Below are 19,694 nucleotides of genomic sequence, written 5' to 3' on the forward strand. Positions count from 1 at the left end.
TGCGGGTCATGTCAGTGGAAAGGAGCCCACTGTGAGGTCAGCCTAAGCTCAGCCTGTCCCACAAATGACAGGACCCAGCTCCTGCCCTTTTTAAGAACTCTCAATGACTTCACTGCCCCCAGGGTAAACTCCTTAGCACACAAAGGCCTTTCCAATCACCTTTCCTACCATATGGCCTTCGCCTGCACATGTGTCCTGATGCACAAGCCCACTTGCGTTCAGTCATTTCACAAATGCTGTCTAAGCATTTGCCACATGCTGGGGGCCAACAGTGATGGAGACAGCTGCATTCCCACCCTCTGAGAGTTGAGCGCTTAGAGCAGCTGGGGGCCTTCCATGTGCCAGAGCTCTGTGACATGCATCAGCTCCCTGAATCCATACCCAGCGCAAGGAGGCAGGGACCATATAACCATACTTCCAGCCTAAAAATGAGGACACTGAGGCTCTATGGGGTTAATGTTAGACATTTGCCCGATGTCTAACAGCTGAGGCTGGGGGTATGAATATAAAGCAAAGAGAAATCACAGTAATGTGTGCTGGGTGTTGACAAAGTATGGTGAGCTCTGGATGAGGGACAGTTTAGTCCAATGGTCTCATACCCATCTGCCCTCTCGGTGTCCGACTAGCTTTAAGCAACTTAAAGGCGGATATTCTCGTTCACTCTCTGTCCCCTTGCATCTCCCCCTAGGGCCTGGCCCCGTGTCTGGTGGGGTACTGCTTTGGCTTCACCCATGTGACCAGTTTGGGTAAAGGACAGTAGGGGACATTGCCCTCCTCCAAATTCTCACTTGTTCACTTCGCATATGACCTCAGCGGTCAATGGGGAAATAATTATGTTGATACCCATGGATCCCACTGTGGATAAGTTCAGAGGCTCCAATTCACTCTCCCTGGCATTCATTCAACACACATTTATCAAGCTTGTTATTTGTTAAGCCCTGTGCTAAGCCTCAATACAGAGATAATCTTCATATGTAGATTTTGCCTGTGTTTTGTGTCCAATGAGTTTGTAAACTACGCTAATAAACACATCAAGCACTGATTCAAATGCTCCCTGTGACTCTCCACAGCAACCCTGTAAGGTAAACACTGTGTGTGCTCATTTTTATATATAAGAAATGGAGGTGTTGAACATTCAGCTGATAAATCGAACCAAGTCTGTTGGATGCCAATGTCCGTGCCCACAACCACTGCACGACACTGCCTACTGTATGTAACACCCACGGTGCTTTCATTTACCGAGGTCCCCCAAAAGGATGCACCCTAAACTCTGGAAGAAAGAGGTACAAATACTTTATCAGACCAAAACTTCATTTTTAATCCCTATGAATAGACCCTGAAAACTCCCCTCCTCCACTTTCAGGACTTTAATTGGAAAACACTGGAGAAAGGGATTAAGGGATCTATTTAAGGGTTGGCAATTGTGGATGCCCAACAGGTTTGGTTATCTAGGAACCAAGTTTTCAGAGTCCCAGAGCTGCACGGGGCTGGGAGGCTGGCCGATATCCCACAGCTCAGCAGGTGACATGATGAGGTCAGAGGTTTGGAGATTAACTGATTTGCTACAGGGTCCAGAGCGACCAGTGATCAAAGTTTGGTACAGGTTTCAACTTCCGTGCCCTTTGTACCACCAGGTGTGCGGGTAGCCCACGGAGAGGAAAGGATTTTCACGCAATAAATCCGACGCCAAGTTGATTGCTGTCCAGAATCAAATGTGCCAGCCTCAGGCCCGCAGCCTTGGGTTTTTGGAACCTTATGAAGAAAGTACCTGATGCCATAAAATATCCGAATGGAAATGCGGGAGGTGCACACCAAAACCCGACTCTGATGGAACTCAAACCCTCAACCTTTGAATCACTACTCTAGAATCTGCTAGAAGTCCAAGGCGCTATCCACTGAGCCACAGAGCCAGATATTGGAGGCTCTTCCCCAGCTCTCCTCTCTGCCTAAGACCGCCCTTTTAGCGCTCCTCTAGGTGTGGTGCCAGGCCTTTGTCGAACTCTATCCCGGTCAGGGCACGGACTCCGTATTCTCCGCCAACGATTCGGGTCAGGGGGCTGTCCCCACGTCCGGACACCGGGAACTTGCGGCGTCGAGGCCCCAGCAAAGCCTTCCCGTCTGCTCGCGGCTCGGGGGTCTCCGCAGCACCGTACGGCTGCGCAGCGCGGACTACAACTCCCAGCGTGCCGCGCGGGGCGCCGCCCGAGGCCATTGTGCGCTCGGGGCCGGCTGGGCCGGGCGGCGTCGCGCACTGGGGCTGTGCTGCCGCGGGTTCTGCTGCTCGCCAGCCGCGGGGAAGGCGCGGGAGGCGGTGCTGCCGGCCGGAGCAGCAGGTTTGGGCTGCAGGAGGCGGGCGGGGGAGGAGCGCCGCGGGCGGGCGGGGCCGGGCGGCGGGCTGGGCCCGCTGGGCCATGCAGGGCGCAGAGCCGGCGAAGCGCCACTGAGACCCGGCTCTCCGCGCCCAGGGCCGGCTGATGCCCCACGAGCTCCCCGCTCCGCTTACTGCGGCCCGGCCACATCTGGACTTGGCGCCGCGCGGCGGGGCCGACGCCAGGTGAGCACAAAAGCCAGGCTAGTAGGAGGTTCCCGGGCGGGGAAATGTGCCCGGCGGAGTCGGGGGGAGGCGGCGGTGCCGGTCCCAGGCGAGGGGCGCCCTACTACCCTTCCTCTGTGGGGGCGAGGGCGGTCCGCGGTGACCCGTGACGGAGGCCCGAGGGATCCCCTCCTCGCCCCATCCCCCAGCCTTCTGGGACGGGTTCTTGCCCTCTGCCTTGGCGGACCTTGGGAGGCCAGAGGTCTGAGGGCTTTGGAGACCTGACATTGGATCTGGGGGCGCTGGTTCGGTCCCCCTCCCGGCTTTTGCTGTGGAGGAGGGGGAGGTGGTCTGTAAGGGTTCCCCGTGGTCCAGACCATGTCCTTGTCCTTGGCTTGGAGACTCCCAGGCTACCTCACAATCGTGACCTTCAGACCCTCCCCGGGAATAGGAGAACCCAGAAACTGAGTCCCGTCTCTGCTGCCCCTTGAGCAAGTCTGTAAAGCACCAGGAATAGAGCGTAAGAGTACTAATCTCAGCCCAGCCAGCCGTTCTCCTCCCCTGAAGCCCCAGTCCCAAAAGATTCATCGGAGTGGCTTGCTGGGTGTGTTAGGGGTGCCTTGAAAGGCGCTCTTCCTCTCCCTCAACCACCTTTACCCTCTGGGCGGACACCTCTCAGGCACCTACCTACCTCTGGGCTCTAACCCCTTTGCTCGGTCGCCCTCTATGGGCCAGCAGAGGCATGGCGCTGGGATAGAGCTGGGTGCCTTCCCAGGAAGCCCCTTTGGGTGCTGTGGCTTGGCCTGGTCATCCGCAGACCCTTCCAGGGTCATTGGGTGGGGAGTCAAGCCAGAGGCGCTTAAGTCAATAGCCCTCTCCAAGCATTTTGGTTAGGGACCCTGGACGTCAGGAAAGCGGACTGCCCTATTTGGGCTGGAAGGGCCTCTGAGAGCAGCCCCGCTAAACCCATGACAAAGAGGGAGAGACTAAGGCTTCAAGTGGGAAAGAAACTTTCCCAAGGCCACTCAGAAAGTTTTGTTAGAGACTGGCCTAGGGGGCTTGAGCCCATTCTCTGCCTCTCAGCCTGGGAACTCCTCACCTCAAGTCCCAAGCTTCTAGCCTGCCCCTTCCAGACAGCCCTGGGAAAGGGTCCTGTCTTCAGCTACCCCACTCAGTGTGGCTAAACCTTCAACAGGTTGGCCCCTTGGAATCACAGTAACTTGACTGCCTGAGCCAGGAGGTAGGGGACCCAGGCATTTGGTCCCCTGACTGCCCTGTGTCCACAGGCCACCATGCTGCTCGGGGCGTCTCTAGTGGGGGTGCTGCTGTTCTCCAAGCTGGTGCTGAAACTGCCCTGGACTCAAGTGGGGTTCTCCCTGCTGTTCCTCTACCTGGGGTCTGGTGGCTGGCGCTTCATCCGAGTCTTCTTCAAGACCATCAGGCGCGATGTCTTGTGAGTACCTGGTCCAGCCAGCCCTTCCTGCTCTCCCACAATACACTGGGCTTCTAATCGCCCATATCTCCCAGACCAGATCCCATGGCCTCTACTGACACGGCACCTAAGCCCCCAAAGAGCAGCCTCTGCTCCACATCCTTCCCCTGGCAGTTCTACCTGATCTCTCCATCTCCAAGGTCAGTCTCCTCCCAGGGAATGTCCCTAACTTGTTGCTCTTTGGGGGCCTGGGACACACATCAAACACCAGGTGTGTTGAGAAGACATCTGCAAGGGTCCCAAGGATATGCTTGTGAGAAGGTGAAGAGGAATCCTATGGGAAGGGCTCTGTCCCTGGGTTGGCATGAGTCTGAGAGAGGCCACTGAGTTCTGGAGCAGGGCCATGATGTCTGGGAGAACCTGCTCCCTAAAGAAAGTCAGGTGTGGTCCACGAGGGATATCCTGTACCAGGAACACCTGCTGCCACCTGCTCTGTGCCAGGTGCCAGGCTGGCTGTGAGGCCCATAGAGGAATAAGGCAGACCTAGTCCCAGGCCAAGCTCAGAGTGGTCAGGGAGCTAAGAAGGGGATAAAGTAAATCCCTAAACTGGAGGTGCCTTGTAGGCAGAGACCCTGGCAGTCTTGCTCATGGTGGTGTCCGAATGCTCAGCACAGTACCCGTGTCCAAAACAGGCAGCTCAGCATTTGTCAATCTGAGTTGAATGCAAAAGGTGGCATAGAGTGGCTGCCCCAGAATGCTGTAGGGAGAAGGGAGCAAGGGAAGACGGCTTCAGGCCAGGGACTGGGAGATTAGAGGCGGCCTTCTGGAGGAGAAGTAGCTTGGGTACCTCAAGGGGGTGGCCACAGGAGATTCTAGCCAGAGGGCACAGCATCAGCAAAGGCACAGGGGCCAGGAAATGGGAGAGGTTATGGGTCAAAGGTGGCAGGGGCAGGGCAGGAAATGGGAATGTTGCCAAGTAATTACACAAACACTTAATGAACATCTATTCTGTGCCTGGCACTGAGCAGGGCCCCAGGGACAAGGTGATGAACAGGACAGAGCCCCACCTTTGCTGGGCTCCCAGAGACGGAAACGGAAATCACAAACTCATCCTTTATTTACTGTGCAGTGTGGTGGGAAAGGTACAGTAAGGGGCTGTGGGAGGTCCCCAACGAAGAGTGGAGACTTCGACCTGGAGTCCTGCAGTCCCAGAAGGCTCTGACAGAGCAGCGGACTCAGCAGAGCTTAGAGGATAGTAAGAATTGAACTCTGGAGCCAGAGAGGACTGAGGTTCAAATCTCAGTTTAGCCACATTCCACTGGGAAGCCCGGGGCAAGCCGCAGTGCGGCACAGCCTCAGTTTCCTCCTATTTGCTGGGAAGGGAACGACTGCCCAGGTCCCTGGTATTATCGTGCAGTGTGGGTGAGCTGGTGCCTGTAACAGTGCCCACCACACACGTGCTGGGAAAAGGGAGTGCTGCAGGTGATGGGGCTCAGGAGCCTCAGGCCTGCTGGAACACCCACTCCTGACCCTGGCAGTCAAAGCTCCCTTCCTCACTCCCACCCAGTGGCGGCATGGTGCTCCTGAAGGTGAAGGCCAAGGTTCGTCGGTACCTGCGGGAGCAGCGAACAGTGCCCACTTTGTTTGCCTCTACGGTACGGCGCCACCCTGACAAGACAGCCCTGATCTTCGAGGGCACAGACACCCACTGGACTTTCCGCCAGCTGGATGACTACTCAAGCAGCGTGGCCAACTTCCTGCAGGCCCGGGGCCTGGCCTCGGGTGACGTGGCTGCCCTTTTCATGGAGAACCGCAATGAGTTTGTGGGCCTGTGGCTGGGCATGGCCAAGGTGGGCGTGGAGGCAGCACTCATCAACACAAACCTCCGGAGGGATGCCCTGCGCCACTGCCTGACCACCTCCAGGGCCCAGGCCCTCATCTTTGGCAGCGAGATGGCCCCAGGTGAGCCCCAAAGGGGCAGGGAACAGGCAGGGCATCCCATGGGACTTTGCATTGACCACAACCCCACTCCAGCCCTGGGGGAGGCTCTGCAGCTGAGTTAAGGGCATAAGCCCTAGAGTCAGACAGCCTGGGTTCTGCTGGTGCTAAGCTAGAGACCCAGAGTAAGAGACCAGAAATCTCTGTGCCTCAGTTTCCTCACTGTAGTACCCATCTTATGCCATTTTTAAAGATACATCATCTGAAGCAGTAACAAGGTGGCTGATGCTAGGTGAGCGCCCACATACAATGGTAACCATTCTTGTGACTAATTAGGCCTCATTTGTTTCATCTATAAAATTGGAATAAGAATTTATTCCCTGCTGTCCTGCAGTTTCTGTTTTATTTGCTGCCACCTTGAGCACTGATTTCACGAAAGCAGCTCTAATCTTCCCAAAGCCTGGTGAGGTAGGGATTGTCATCTCAGCTTTATAGATGAGGAGACTGAGGTTCAGGGTGGCGAGAGGAGCTCACCCACGGCCACACAGCTGGCCAGTGGTGGAACCAGATTTGACCTTGGGTTTGAACACCGTGTTCCTGTTCTTTGTTCTCACCATGGTTGTGGGATAATGGACAGGAAGGGTTATTAAGATGTGATGCTAAAAGGGGTGGAGGAAGGATGCAGCATGGAGGGAGGCTTGGACCAATCAAGAAGGAGCCAGAGGGGCTGAATGGGATAGCACCAGCCAGGGTCTAGGGCAGGGGAGTATCTGCACGTTTGTAGTGCACAGGGGAGCCTGCGAGAAGGTCCTGCTGGAGGCCTTGGCCTCTGACTGCTGCTCCTCCCTTCTTAGCTGCCCCCCATGGACTGGCATGGTACAGTGGGTTAGAGTGCAGACCTTGGTGTGAGAGAGAGCTGGCTTGAGTCCCAGCTCCAGCACATTCTAGCTGTGAGCCAGTCCTTCCCATTCTCAAAGCCTCAATTTCCTCATCTGTAAAATGAGCTGTTACTGGTTCCCAAAGTGTGTAAGCAGGAGAGTGCATGTAAAGAGCCCACTGTGTAGTAGCCAGCAGCTAACGGGAGCTGTTACAATTCTCAGCTTCTCCCTTCACCCAGCCTGCCTCCCCTAACATGCCCAGCCCTGACATGAGTGGAGGTCCTGGCAACACACGGTTTCCTGGCCTGCCTCCTGATCCACCCTGTCTTCCCTGCAGCTGTCTCTGAGATCCATGCCAGCCTGGACTCCTCACTCAGCCTCTTCTGCTCTGGCCCCTGGGAGCCCAGCATGGTGCCAACCAGCTGGGAGCACCTGGATCCCCTACTGGAAGATGCCCCCAAGCACCTGCCCAGTCGCCCTGACAAGGGCTTCACAGGTGGGCCCCCACCCCCACAGAGGAGGTTCTACGGTGGGCCAAGGACAGAGCACTGGCCTCGGGGACAGAGGCCTGGGTTCTTCTGCAAACTTTCCATATGACCTGGAGTGAGTCATGTCACCTCCCTTTTTCCATCTGGGAAAATAAGGACGGTACCCCCCCTGGAGTTAGTATGAAGTTTGAATGAACTGATATGTATGAAAACTCCAGACACAGTCCTGGCACATGGGCTCAAAATCTGCTTCTTTGATTTGTTAAACAAGCTTCATTGAGGCCTAACATGCAGAATCACATGGAGCCCAAGAACCTCCTGTGTCTGAAGGTTGCCTGGGCTTGGGCCAACGGCAGGGCCCTTCAAATATTCATCTAGCTCCTGTTCAGTGCAGGCCCTGTTGGGCTGTGACCCTCTCCCTACACCAAGCTGCCTGTGGCACCCCCCCTCCTCCAGGCAGCCTCTCATCTCTTCCTCTATACTCCAGCCTGCCGTGTGGTGCCCACAGCTTGCTGCACTGCCCAGTGGCTCAGTGTGCGCTGAGTTCCTACCCTGGCTCTACTGCTTCCCTTGCATGACCCTGAACACCTGAGCCTCAGGTCCCACAACCATAAAATTAGGGATGGTAACAGTACCTATTTTATGGATTTGCTTTGGGGATTGAACGATACAGTGGGAAGCTAAAATGTGAAAGTGCTCAGTAATGCTCACTGTTGTCATTTAACCTCTGTTACGGGCAGATCTTGTCTCCTGGATGCTTTTGTAAGCTACTTGAGGGCAGGGATTCCGGCTGGTTCAGCCTGGTGCCCTCATCATGGTGCCCCAAGGGTTGGCATTCAGCAGGCATCCAGGGAGCACGAGTGGTCGGTCTGTAATGCGTGGAGTCATCCCATGGCATTCCTGACCCGGAACCTCCAGCCTGTTGGGGCTGAGCTTCATACAGAAGCTGTCACGTGACAGTACCTGGTACAGGATGCAGGGTAGAATAAAGCTATGGTCACGGTACAGAAACTGCCTCAGCACCCCTTCCTGCAGCTGATGCTTCCCATCCCTTAGGATGTGAGTTGGCATCGCCTCCTTTGGGAAGCCCTTCCTGGTCCCAGCTCTCCTCCGTGGAGCGGAGCCTGGTCAGGTGCGGCCGCTGGGCTTCCCAGGCCCTGTGCTTCCCAGCACTTTGTGCTCATTACTGGAATTGCCTACGTCCTCATCTGCCACTTGGCCATGATTTCAACCAGGGCAGGGCCTGTGCCTGTTGCAGTCACTGATGTCTCCCTGGGTCTGACACAGAACAAGGGTCCAGAACAAGTTTGTTGAAGGAACGGATGCAGACATTAGAGCAGAGTGGTGTCTGGAGTAATCAGATGAGGCTTCCTAGAGGAGGTATAATGGAAATGGGAGTGGGCGTTGAACGATGCACTTAGACATCCGTCTGTCTGACTCGGCGGCCTGCCCTCTCAGTGCTGTTCCCTCTCAGCTGCTCACATATCTGTTTTCTCCAGATAAGCTCTTCTATATCTACACATCAGGCACCACTGGGCTGCCCAAAGCCGCCATTGTGGTGCACAGCAGGTAAGGGGCAGGTGCCCTGAGGGGACGGCTGGGGACAGTGGGGCCTGGGAGCCTCTCGTGCCTTTCCAGGGCCCCGCTGAGCCTTCACCGTGCTCTCCCAGGTATTACCGCATGGCTGCCCTGGTGTACTACGGATTCCGCATGCAGCCTGATGACATTGTCTATGACTGCCTCCCCCTCTACCACTCAGCAGGTAGTACTGGGCCTGCGCCCTCAGCTTCCGCACCCCCAGAGCCTCAGGAACCCCACCCCTCTCAGCAGGCAAGATGGGGTCAAATATGGGTCCAAATCAGGTCATGGCAATTGACTGGACCTCTGGATGAGAATGGCCACACCAGCCTCCCAGTGTGTGTGGCCGTGTCTTGCAGGGCACCCTGGCTGGCCAGCCATTCAGTTAATTTCCATCCAGTTCATTTACAAGGTCTTGCTACTTGGTCTTAGGGGCTCAAGAGAAGATAGAGATGGAATATTTATATAGTTCCAGCCCTCAAGGTACTTAGAGTTAGGTGTATGTCTGGGACAGGATGAATAATGGGAACCACCCCCCCACTGACTCATAAGAAATGGTGTTGTGAGTGTGGGGTGGTGCAGGGAGCAGGGACTTGGCTCAAGGGAAGAGCCCCGTGATAGCTCCGAAGGCTTCCTACAGGAGCTGTGCCCAAGGCAGGCAAATATGAGGTGCAGAAGCGGGAGGGCTAGCTCAGCACCCCCTGGCTGAATGGCAGCCTTACAGGTATGGGAGCAGGAGCTCGGGGTCAGCTCCAGAGGTCCCAGGAGCCAGCCTAAGGATTGTGCGCTCGATCCCATAGGCACCGGGGACTAGGGGAGAGATATGATCAGTTAGTGTTGGAAGGACAGGGCAGGAAAGACCAGGTGAAACCGCCTTCAAAGGAGGCTCTGGAGGGAGGGTGCCCCACCTCTGACCTCCCCGGCCCATCACTCTGCCTTCAGGAAACATCGTGGGGATCGGGCAGTGCTTGCTCCATGGCATGACGGTGGTGATCCGGAAGAAATTCTCGGCCTCCCGATTCTGGGATGACTGTGTCAAGTACAACTGCACGGTGAGCAGGGAGGGAAGGCGCTGGCCATCCCTGTCTCCCACAAAGCCACCAGGCCGGCCGCCCATTCCGGGCAACGGTCCGTCCTGATGCGGGGCTTGAGGCCCAGAACGGGAAAGGAGCGCTGGGCGGGGTCTGAGGGGTTGCGAGGAGGGGCCGGGCTCATGCCGCCTCCGCCCCCAGATCGTGCAGTACATCGGCGAACTGTGCCGCTACCTCCTGAACCAGCCGCCGCGGGAGGCGGAGAACCAGCACAAGGTGCGCATGGCCCTCGGCAACGGGCTCCGCCAGTCCATCTGGACTGACTTTTCCGGCCGCTTTCACATCCCCCAGGTGGCCGAGTTCTACGGGGCCACCGAGTGCAACTGCAGCCTGGGCAACTTCGACAGCCAGGTGCGGACGGGGCTCGGGGGGCCGCGGGTCACTGTGTTCTGGTGGGAGAACCCAGACCCAAATCTTGGCCTTTGCAGGTGGGAGCCTGTGGCTTCAACAGCCGCATCCTGTCCTTTGTGTACCCCATCCGGCTGGTACGTGTCAATGAGGACACCATGGAGCTAATCCGGGGGCCCGACGGCATCTGCCTTCCCTGCCAGCCAGGTCTGCCTGCCCCAGGGTTGGAACTGGGGAATCAAAGCAGGAGAGGTTGGCCCAGGAGGGCGATGGGACGGGGGTGGGAAGGCGAGGAGCCCTGTTCTCACCAGTGGCCATCACCTCAGCTCTTCCCCTAGGGCTGTCAGTCACTTACTTCCTCTTCCCATTCCCATCCTGCCCATTCATCGGCCCATTCACTCCCTGGTGCACTGAGGACCCTGGGTCCAGGCCGCCTGGGACTAAGCCTGGCTCAGCCCCTTAGCTCTGTGCCTGAGCTCCCCCACCTGCTGACACAGCAGTACTTCATGGGGGTGCCCTGAAGAGCACGTGTGGTAAAGAACACAAAGCTCTCTGAGCAGAGCTGGGGGCCCGGGAAGCACCAGCTTTGGTTGGGCTGCCCGTGTAGAGCTTGGCCACCCTTTCATTTATTTGTTCGTCTTTCCATCTGCTCAGTGACCAAAGTGCCTACATGTGCCAGACCTGCCAAGAAAAGCTTCCTGCTGTTAGGGCTCCTGGGTGAAGGGGAGAAATGGGCATCTTGGTAGAAAGCAGGGTTAACAGAAGTCAGATCAAGATGCAGGGTGCATCTGGGTGTCGGGGGAGCGGTGGAAGAGGCCACCAGGGCAACTCTGACCCTGCCCTCCCTGCACCAGGGGAGCCAGGCCAGCTGGTGGGCCGCATTGTCCAGCAGGACCCCCTGCGGCGCTTTGACGGCTACGTCAACCAAGGCGCCAACAATAAGAAGATCGCCAAGGACGTCTTCAAGAAGGGCGACCAGGCCTACCTCACTGGTGGGTGGGCACCACTCCCTGGCCCTTTGCAGCCCCTTTGGGGTGGGTGGGGTGGAAAGCAACGAAGGGGCCTTCCCTCCCCTCAGAGATGCCTCCCCGGGACACATGCAGTCCCAGCCCAAGCCCTGACTCACAGCCCCTCCCTAGGCGACGTGCTGGTGATGGACGAGCTGGGCTACCTGTACTTCCGAGACCGCACAGGGGACACGTTCCGCTGGAAAGGCGAGAATGTGTCCACCACCGAGGTGGAGGGCACGCTCAGCCGCCTGCTGGACATGGCCGATGTGGCAGTGTATGGCGTCGAGGTGCCAGGTCTGTGGGGGGCGGGGCCCAAGGTGCCCTTCTGTGAGGGGCATCACCACCGGGGGGCACTGCCAGCCCCTTACTGTTCACCCTTCTGCCCCCAGGAACGGAGGGCCGGGCCGGAATGGCTGCTGTGGCCAACCCCACTAGCAGCTGTGACCTGGAGCACTTTGCACAGCTCTTGGAGAAGGAGCTGCCCCCGTATGCCCGCCCCGTCTTCCTGCGCTTCCTGCCTGAGCTGCACAAAACAGGTCTGTCCCCTTCCCTGCTCCAACTCACAGGTTTCAGGCCTGCACCCTTTCCTGTTTCTTCTGGAGAGACCTGGGGAGCTGTCATTTGACCTTCACCCACAGCCTTGCTGGGTAGCTGGCAAAATGACCTCCCCACGTATAAGCAGACTGAGCCTTCAGAGAGAGAAGGGTCACCTGCTGGTGGAACAAGTAACTGTTGCGTATCTGCCAGGGGCCAGGCACTGCGCTAGGCCTCAGGGACGCAGGTAATGAATTCAGGCAGGACCTTTGCTTTCTTGAAGCTTCTGTAGTAGTAGGGAAGGCAACACAAGACGAGAGAGCCCACAGGTACAGAAGGGAGCACAGACCACAAACAAGATTGACAGAAAAGTGAATGCAAGTGCGCTGGGAGTGGCTGGAAAGCTCCCGGGTTGGTGATGTTCTGAGGCCTGAATTCCCATTCAGGGAGGACTCCTGCAGTGGTCCCAGCTGGAAAGGGGGCATTCCTTCTTAAGACAGGAGGGTGCTTGGGCACTACAGGAATTAAAGGAGGTCCCCAAAGCAGGAGCCCAGGGGAGGGGTGTACAACATGTGGGGGACAGAAAGGCCAGCCAGGGTCAGAAGCCCAGGCCCACGGGCTGGGGAGGGGCTTGGACTACATCAAGTTCAGTAGAGCTGAAGAATTGCTTGTACAGGGTAGTAACCTGGTCATTTTCCTCTTCCACCAAGCCCTGTGGAGAGTGGGGGAGGGCTGCAGGTGGCCCCAAGGGGAACAGGAGATAAGTGAGGGGTGTCACTCATCTAGACGAGAGGTGAGTGCTGGGTTCCCTTCACGTGGCAGGGCAGTGCCATCCTTCCGTCCAGTGGCCCACTGACGGGTTCTCTGCGGGGCAGGAAGCACTGAGGCTGGTGCCCAGACCTGCCCGCCACAGTCCTTGCCAGGCTCTGCCCCTGCACAGCCTCCCCTGGCTGCTCAACCTCAGGCCACATCTGCCTGGCCACCTCCCATGTGGTCATCATCGTGTCAGCCCCTACCTTGCTGATAGGCCTTCCCTGAGGGATGTGGCCTCTGCCAGGTGGCAGACCCTGGGGACATCTGAAGCAGTGGAGAGAGTCTGGCAGGGATGCTGGTGCCAGTCTGCTGAGACTGTGGGCTCCCTGAGGACTGGGTGCCCGCTGTGACTGCTGTCTAGGAGGCAGACCTCAGGCTTCAGAGAGGCTTAGCTGTAGTACCAACATGCCCAGACTTACTTAGGGCTCAGAACAACCACTCTATTTGTTTGCAATTTGTGGGTCATCAATTTGGGGTTAAGTTCAGCTGGGTGGTTCTTGTGTTGGCCTCTCCTGGTGTCCTAAGGAGCCACCGTCACTCAGTGACTCAGCTGGGGCTGGGGGTCTAAGCTGGCCACATTCATGTCTTGACTACCAGCTACTTGGGTCCGTGGCGACTGCCCAACAGAACTCTCTCGGTGACGACATGTTCTGTGTCTGCGCCGTCCCAGTGCAGCTGCTACTAGCCTGGGTAGCTACTGAGCACGCGACATGTGGCTAGTGTGACTGAAAACTGGATTTTTAATTTAATTAAATGTACATAGCCACATGTGGCCAGTGACAACCCCCCTGGACAGCACCAGTCCAGGGGGCCTTTCCGGGGATGGTTCTTCTCTGCTCCGTGTGGCTTACCTGTAGGAGCGCACAGTGATCTCTGCACCCCCAAAACGGTGGAGGTGGAATCTGCAATGCCCTTGAGGCCTGGATTAACTCAGAATTCCCACAACATTGCCTCTGCCACATTTTATGATCAAAGCAAGTCATAAGACCAAGCAGGGGCATTGAGAAAAACTCCAGCTCTTGCTGGGAGAAGTGGCCTGGCCACATGACAGGGGGCCAGTGCATACAGGGAGGGAGACAGCGACTATTTTTGGCGCTCTGTCACACCTGGGGTCAAATCCCACCCTGTCGCTTACTAGCTATGTAACGTTGGCCTGGAGATGTGCCTCTCTTCTCATCCTCCCATTGGGGCTAATACCGTTGATTGAAAGACACATAATTTACATTACACAGTATTCAGAAAAAACTAATTGAACTGAGAGATGCTAAATCTGAAAATGTGCATCTTAGAACCTGTAGAATACTTTTGGGCACCTGCCTCTGGATTTGGTGTGCAGATTAAATACAATCACCCCTGGACGGTGCCTGCTCAGATGAGGGAGCCGTCACAGACAACTGAGTTCTGGTCCTCACTACGTCCCCCAGTGTGCGCAAACCGCTTCCCTTCTCCAGGTCTCAGTCTCCCCATCTGCAAAAAGGGGGCGGGTACCTGGCCTCCCACGGCTTTTCCAGGGCTGCTCTGGGAAGCGATGTGATGGGATGGACGGAGCCTCCCTTTACCAACATGGCAGGCCTGTGCCCCTCCTCCCACATGCCCTTTGCAGCTCCCTCTACCCCTCCTCAGCTTTGGTGGGCCATTCCCCGGGAGCTCAGTCCCTGCCCTGCACCCTCTGACTCTTCTTCCCTGCCCCGTCTTTCCTGATCCCTCAGGGACCTTCAAGCTACAGAAGACAGAGCTGCGGAAGGAGGGCTTTGATCCAGCAGTCGTGAAAGACCCACTTTTCTACCTGGACGCCCGAAAGGGCCGCTACATTTTGCTGGACCGAGAGGCCTACACCCGCATCCAGGCAGGCGAGGAGAAGCTGTGATTTAGCCCTCCGAGGGCCAGCAGACGCTGGATCCAGAGCCCCAGCTCCCACGCCAGAGGGGGCCTGGGCAACGTCAGACCAAAGCAAGCAGGGTCTGGCACCTCCACCCGGAGGTGCTGATCACTTCCTCAAAACTGCCAAGTGACTCACTGCCGCCTCCCCGCCCCACCGGAGGCTTTCTGTGAAAGCCTCATGTCCACATTACGTCTTTGAGGCTAGGCAGGGCCTTTAGTCCCGGTTAAGACAGACTGGGCCCCTCAGGATGATCTTGCATCAGGAGAAGGAGGGTTGACAAGCACCCCCCTGGAGAGCAGGGCGCTTGTAAATGGGACCAGGGCAGAAGCCCCCAGACTCAGGAAACCAGGAGAGTGGGTAGGGACAGCAGGGGCTGTCCTTCAAGGGGTTGAAGAGGATCCTGGCCACAGAGCTGAGCGTCACTCGGCCCTGCCCGCGCCTCCAGAAGGGTGGGAAGACCTGACCTGCAGCAGGCGGCCGCACTGAGAACCTCACTGCTCACCTGTCCTTGCCCGGGTGGCTGCCTGGCTGTCCTCAGGCGATACCCTTCTGCCTTCGTAGGTCTGTCCACGTCACCTTCTCCACCTTCGTCCTGGCCTGGCTGTGACAGGAGGACGGGTAGGGAGCACGTACATACTCCAGGGCCAATAAACTGCCTTGATAACCCTCAGCCTGTGCGCGTACCGCCTGAGCTCCCTCAGCCTGCTCAGGGCCCCGCCTGGCCCCTCCGGCCTGTGCGTGCACTGGTCTGTTCACTCTCCTGGACTGAGGGCTAGGCAGGTAAGAGGCCACGGCCCTGCCCTCAGTGTGGGGGGGTCGGGGGAGTTCCCTCCAGAGTCTAGCAAGGTGTTTAATAGCATAAGCTTGAAAGTCCAAACCAACTGTGTCACTGAAGAGCTTGTGACTTTGGGCAAGTAATAGTCTCTTCATCTGTTAGATGGGACTCGTCAGGAGGAGTCAGAGAGCCGAAGGTAGTAGCCCCTAAGAGCCCTTGGGAGAGAAGACCCTAACCCAGGGATCCCATTTCCAGACCCTCGCTCATGCTGTTCCTCTGCCTGGGGTGCCACTCCCCCAGGGCCACCTTGGGAAGAGTTCGGGAAAGCTCCCTGGAACAGTGCTGCCACCTCGGCAGTGTGGGTGGAAAGCCAGCTGTCTCCTAGACCCCAGCGCAGTGTGCGTCCCCGAGGCTTCACTTCCCTATTTAACCCTCATCACAGTCTGTCTCACTTGGCTAAGGTCACAAGACAAAGAGTGGGGTCTGGAATGCAAACCGCAGCCCCATGGCCACCTGATGCGGAAGGCAGTGGGAGAGCCAGAGCTTCTAGTCTACACATGCCTGTGGGGCCAACTGTGGGCTGTGCCCTAGACCGACAGCTAACAGTTCGGGTGGAGGGTGGCCAGGATGAGAAATGGGTGCCTCCTGGGGAAATGATCTTTGAAAAATAGAGGAGTCTGGTGCTTCCCTTGGGGAAAGTGGGGCAATCTGGAGTCAGGTCCTGGGAGAGTGCTGCTGAGGTGGCTGGCATGGCTGCAGTACCCCAGTGTGGCCAGCGGAGGGCGTGTGGAGCCTGGGGAGTCCTATCTGGTCCCCTAGTGCAGGGCCCAGGGAAGCCCAAGGAGGGGCTGAGTCCCCACCTCGCCCTCAGGCAGGTACCCAGCCCAGAGAACTCCGTGGGGAGCCTTTGATAGAGCTTCCAAAGGCTGGGCTGGGCTGACAACCTGGCTTTGTGTCTTTAGCCCTCAGCAGTGGGAAAGGAACCCCCAGGGACCCCATTCCTTAATCACCAAAAGGCAGTGTGGAGTGGTGGGTCGTTCAAAGCTCCAGCTCGGGAGTCAGACCTGTGTTGTTAAATCCATTTGCCAAATTAAACCTGTTTCCTCTCGTAAATGGAGGTCTAAGAATTCCTGCGTTGAGATAGTTGTGAACATGAAATTAGATTGTGCATGGAAATCTTAGTCTAGGGGTCTCATGCTAACACATGCTCAGCACATAGTTTCTAAAAACGAGATACTTTCAAGTGTTGAGACCCCAGACTAGGTGTAAGTTTCCCACTTCCCCACCAGCTCCCCAACAGCTCCTACATGAAGGGGTGAGACTGGTGGGCCTCTGGTCACCCCAAACCATGGCCGTGAAGTCATCTCCATGCATGCAATAGATGCACAATATGTGCTTGTAAAGTTAACAATAGCTACTGTTTATTGGACATTTCCTGACATTTATATAGTGCTTCACAGTTTACAAAGCACTGTGTGAGCTCATCTGTGGAGCAGATTCTTAAGGCCTACTCTGTGCAGGGGCAGGGGGCCGTGGTGAGCAAGATGGAGACCTGGGCCCTAGACCTGCCATCTGGGGGCCAGGGCTGGGGGCTAGCAGGAAAAGCAGCAGTGTGTGCTTACTGCACCCAACCCAGTGCTGCCCTGGGGCGGGGCGGGGGAGGGGGATGTTGTGTTTCATGGTCAGAGGCTTTTCAAAGAGTTAGCCAAGAATTGGAGGGAGAAGAGTGTCCCAGATACAAGGAATAGCAAAATGTAAAGGCCAGAGGTGAAGGGCCAGCAGGGCAGATTGAAGAAGTGCAATGAGGCTGCAGGAGAATTGCGCGGGGAGAGGGGAATTGAGGCAAAATATGAAAATGACTCATCCTGCAACACTTAGGCTTGCATACCTCCAGAGACTGGCAACTCTGCTAGGAAAGCCTTTTATCAGGCCACAAGGTCAAACACACCTCTTAGACTTGATAATGGCCACCATGTATGGAGCACTTCGTACTGCTGCGTGCAAAGAGCTTTATGTGCATTTCATTACATCCATAACACAAGGCAGCTACTATCTTCACCCCCATTCCACAGATGAGGAATCTGAGGCTTAGAGAGGCAAATTTCTCCAAAGACCCCAGAGCCTGGGAGTGGCAGTGCTGGGATAGAGGCAAGCCCCCTTCCCGGAACCTCAGCATTCCCATCTGCAACCTGAGCCCAGCGAGGCTGGAAGGGGCCTACCTCAAGCGTCCCTGGAGGTCCTACCGCCCTTGGGACAGGCAAGTGGCCGACCAGGCCCGTGCTTGGCGTATCACTTTCAATTCCCGGGAAGAGGGTTAAATACCTCCGAGGGGCCCTTTGAGAAGGCGGCAGCGAGGGAGGGGGTGACCAAATGACTTTCAAAGGGGCCTGAATGTGCGCTGGCCCCTCCCCCCTGGGGAGGGGGCCCTGCTTCCTCCTGGCCTAATGATATTCTGGGCTCAGCCCTCGTCTTTGGCGGCAGTTTAACCCGAGCTGGGGCAAATTTCTTTCTCACTGATCTCAGCTTGACACCCAATTAGCACAAGAATGGGAGGAGGAAGCCTGTGAGAGGCGCCTCCCAGCCTCCCGGGGCGCACGAGGGGAGCAGGCGGGAAGACAAAGGGCAGCGGGCAGGGGGGCACCCGCGCCCTCGCCTCCCCCGCCGACCCTGCCATTGTGTCCCTTGGAGCTTCAGAAAGGATAGAGGCTGACGCCTGGGCTGCCCAGCCTGCTGGAGAGGACGGGGTGGGGCCCAAGCCCCTCTTTTGCATGGATCCCCAGGGAAGGTGTTCGGGTGAGCCTTGCCCAGTGGGAGGTAGTAAGGGTCGGTGAGTTAAGGGCAGGGATTTTGAAGGCACAACCACCTGGGGTTGAGGCCTGACACTTAGAGGTCCATGGGCATGCCATCGGTTCTAAGCCTATTTTCTCATTGGCAAAATAGGGATAATGATACTTCCTGTGAGGAATCAGTCAGGTAATGCATGTAAATAAAGCACCTGGCAGGTTCAAAGTGGACATTCAATAAATACTCATTGAATGAATAAACTATGCTAAGCTATTACTGTTACTAATTAAGAGGTAAGGTGGGGTAGGCTTGGAGTCAGGAGAAGGAAGAACTTGTTAAGAGGTGACAGCCAGGCATTCATAGAACCAGCTGACTTACTCGGAGCTGTGCAAGAAGCTGGAGGACCCCCGCCTGCTGAGATGTGGGAAGGATTCCTACTACTCCAGGAGGAAGGGAATGCCTCCGGTCTTCCCACCTCCACCTCCCACAATTCCTTTGGATTTGGGCTTAACATATGACTTCCTCTAGGAAGTCTTCCCTGATCCCAGGGCTGCATTAGGAACCTCCAGCCCCCACAGATCCTGTGTTCCCCCTTCATAAGACCCCAGAGCCTGGGAGTGGCAGTGCTGGGATACAGACAAACCCCACAGTGTGGTCTTGTTTTTACATCTGTGTCTTCTAGGACATCAGGCCCAAGAGGGCAGAGGCCCATTGGTTTTGGTCACCACTGTGCTCCAGCAACAGCACGGGGCCTGACACTTAATTGGTGCACAGTGAATGTTTGTGAAATGGGTAAAGCTCTTCAAATACTCCCTAGCTCTACTCTTCCAGCCCCAGGAGGTGCAGTTCCGTGTGTCAGAGGATATTCAACTCATAGAGGTGGGTTGGGTTCTGGATGCCTTCTAGGAAGGCCTTTATCTTGTTGGCAGAGAGAGGCCATTAAATGACTTTGGGCAGGGGAATGTTAAGAGTTCACTGAATCATTTTGTGCATTCACTCAGCAAGCACCTACCAAACCCCTATAATGTACAAAGCTCCTCACTGTGAGCTATGGATCAAAGGTCATCAGGCAAGGCTTCTGTCCCAGAGGAGCTGGGTCCAGTAAGAATCTTAGAATATTTTTGCTGAATGGATTTTAAGAGATGTTTGGTGCCAAACCTTCTACAGGATAGGGAAACAGACTCAGAGGGGGTAAGTGCATACCCACAGCATGGTGATTTCCACTTACCACAGGATTCCTCTGCACTCTTTGAAGAGCAGGGCTGTGTCTCATTTGTCCTCGCTTTGCCAGTGCCCTGGAACAGCACCCAGGACATTGAAGGGGCTCAGGGCTGTCCATGAAATTGAACTGTATAATGAAACCAAGTCCAAAGAGAGTGAGGTGGGAGGCAGGCAGATCAGAGAAGCAGGTGTTCGTGAGGTGATGGGGATGCTGGTGGGTGGCAGTGGTATTGGTGAGATGGGAGAGTGGGAGGGAGCCTGTGTTAGGAAAAGAGGCACAGTGCCAAGACCTTGTTTAGTCCTTGCTACAACCCTATGAGGTAGGGGCTATTATTATCCCCCTTTTACAGATCACAAAACTGAGGCACAAAGATGTTAAGGGACTTAAC

At 56.4% G+C, this 19,694-nt stretch overlaps 1 protein-coding gene across 1 annotated transcript; it reads left to right on the plus strand.

Moving 5' to 3' along the window:
* Window positions 1-2,399: 2,399 nt before the first annotated feature.
* Window positions 2,400-15,191, plus strand: SLC27A4 (solute carrier family 27 member 4). Its single transcript, XM_057499095.1, has 13 exons — window positions 2,400-2,554; window positions 3,820-3,986; window positions 5,533-5,927; window positions 7,119-7,277; window positions 8,769-8,838; window positions 8,940-9,031; window positions 9,790-9,899; window positions 10,080-10,289; window positions 10,367-10,493; window positions 11,141-11,278; window positions 11,426-11,590; window positions 11,686-11,832; window positions 14,353-15,191. Exons 2-13 carry the CDS (start codon window positions 3,826-3,828, stop codon window positions 14,508-14,510), a joined length of 1,932 nt encoding a protein of 643 aa, XP_057355078.1. The 5' UTR covers window positions 2,400-2,554; window positions 3,820-3,825; the 3' UTR covers window positions 14,511-15,191.
* The last annotated feature ends 4,503 nt before the right edge of the window (window positions 15,192-19,694 follow it).

Source organism: Manis pentadactyla, chromosome 3 (genome assembly GCF_030020395.1).
Source record: "Manis pentadactyla isolate mManPen7 chromosome 3, mManPen7.hap1, whole genome shotgun sequence".
NCBI lineage: Eukaryota > Metazoa > Chordata > Mammalia > Pholidota > Manidae > Manis > Manis pentadactyla.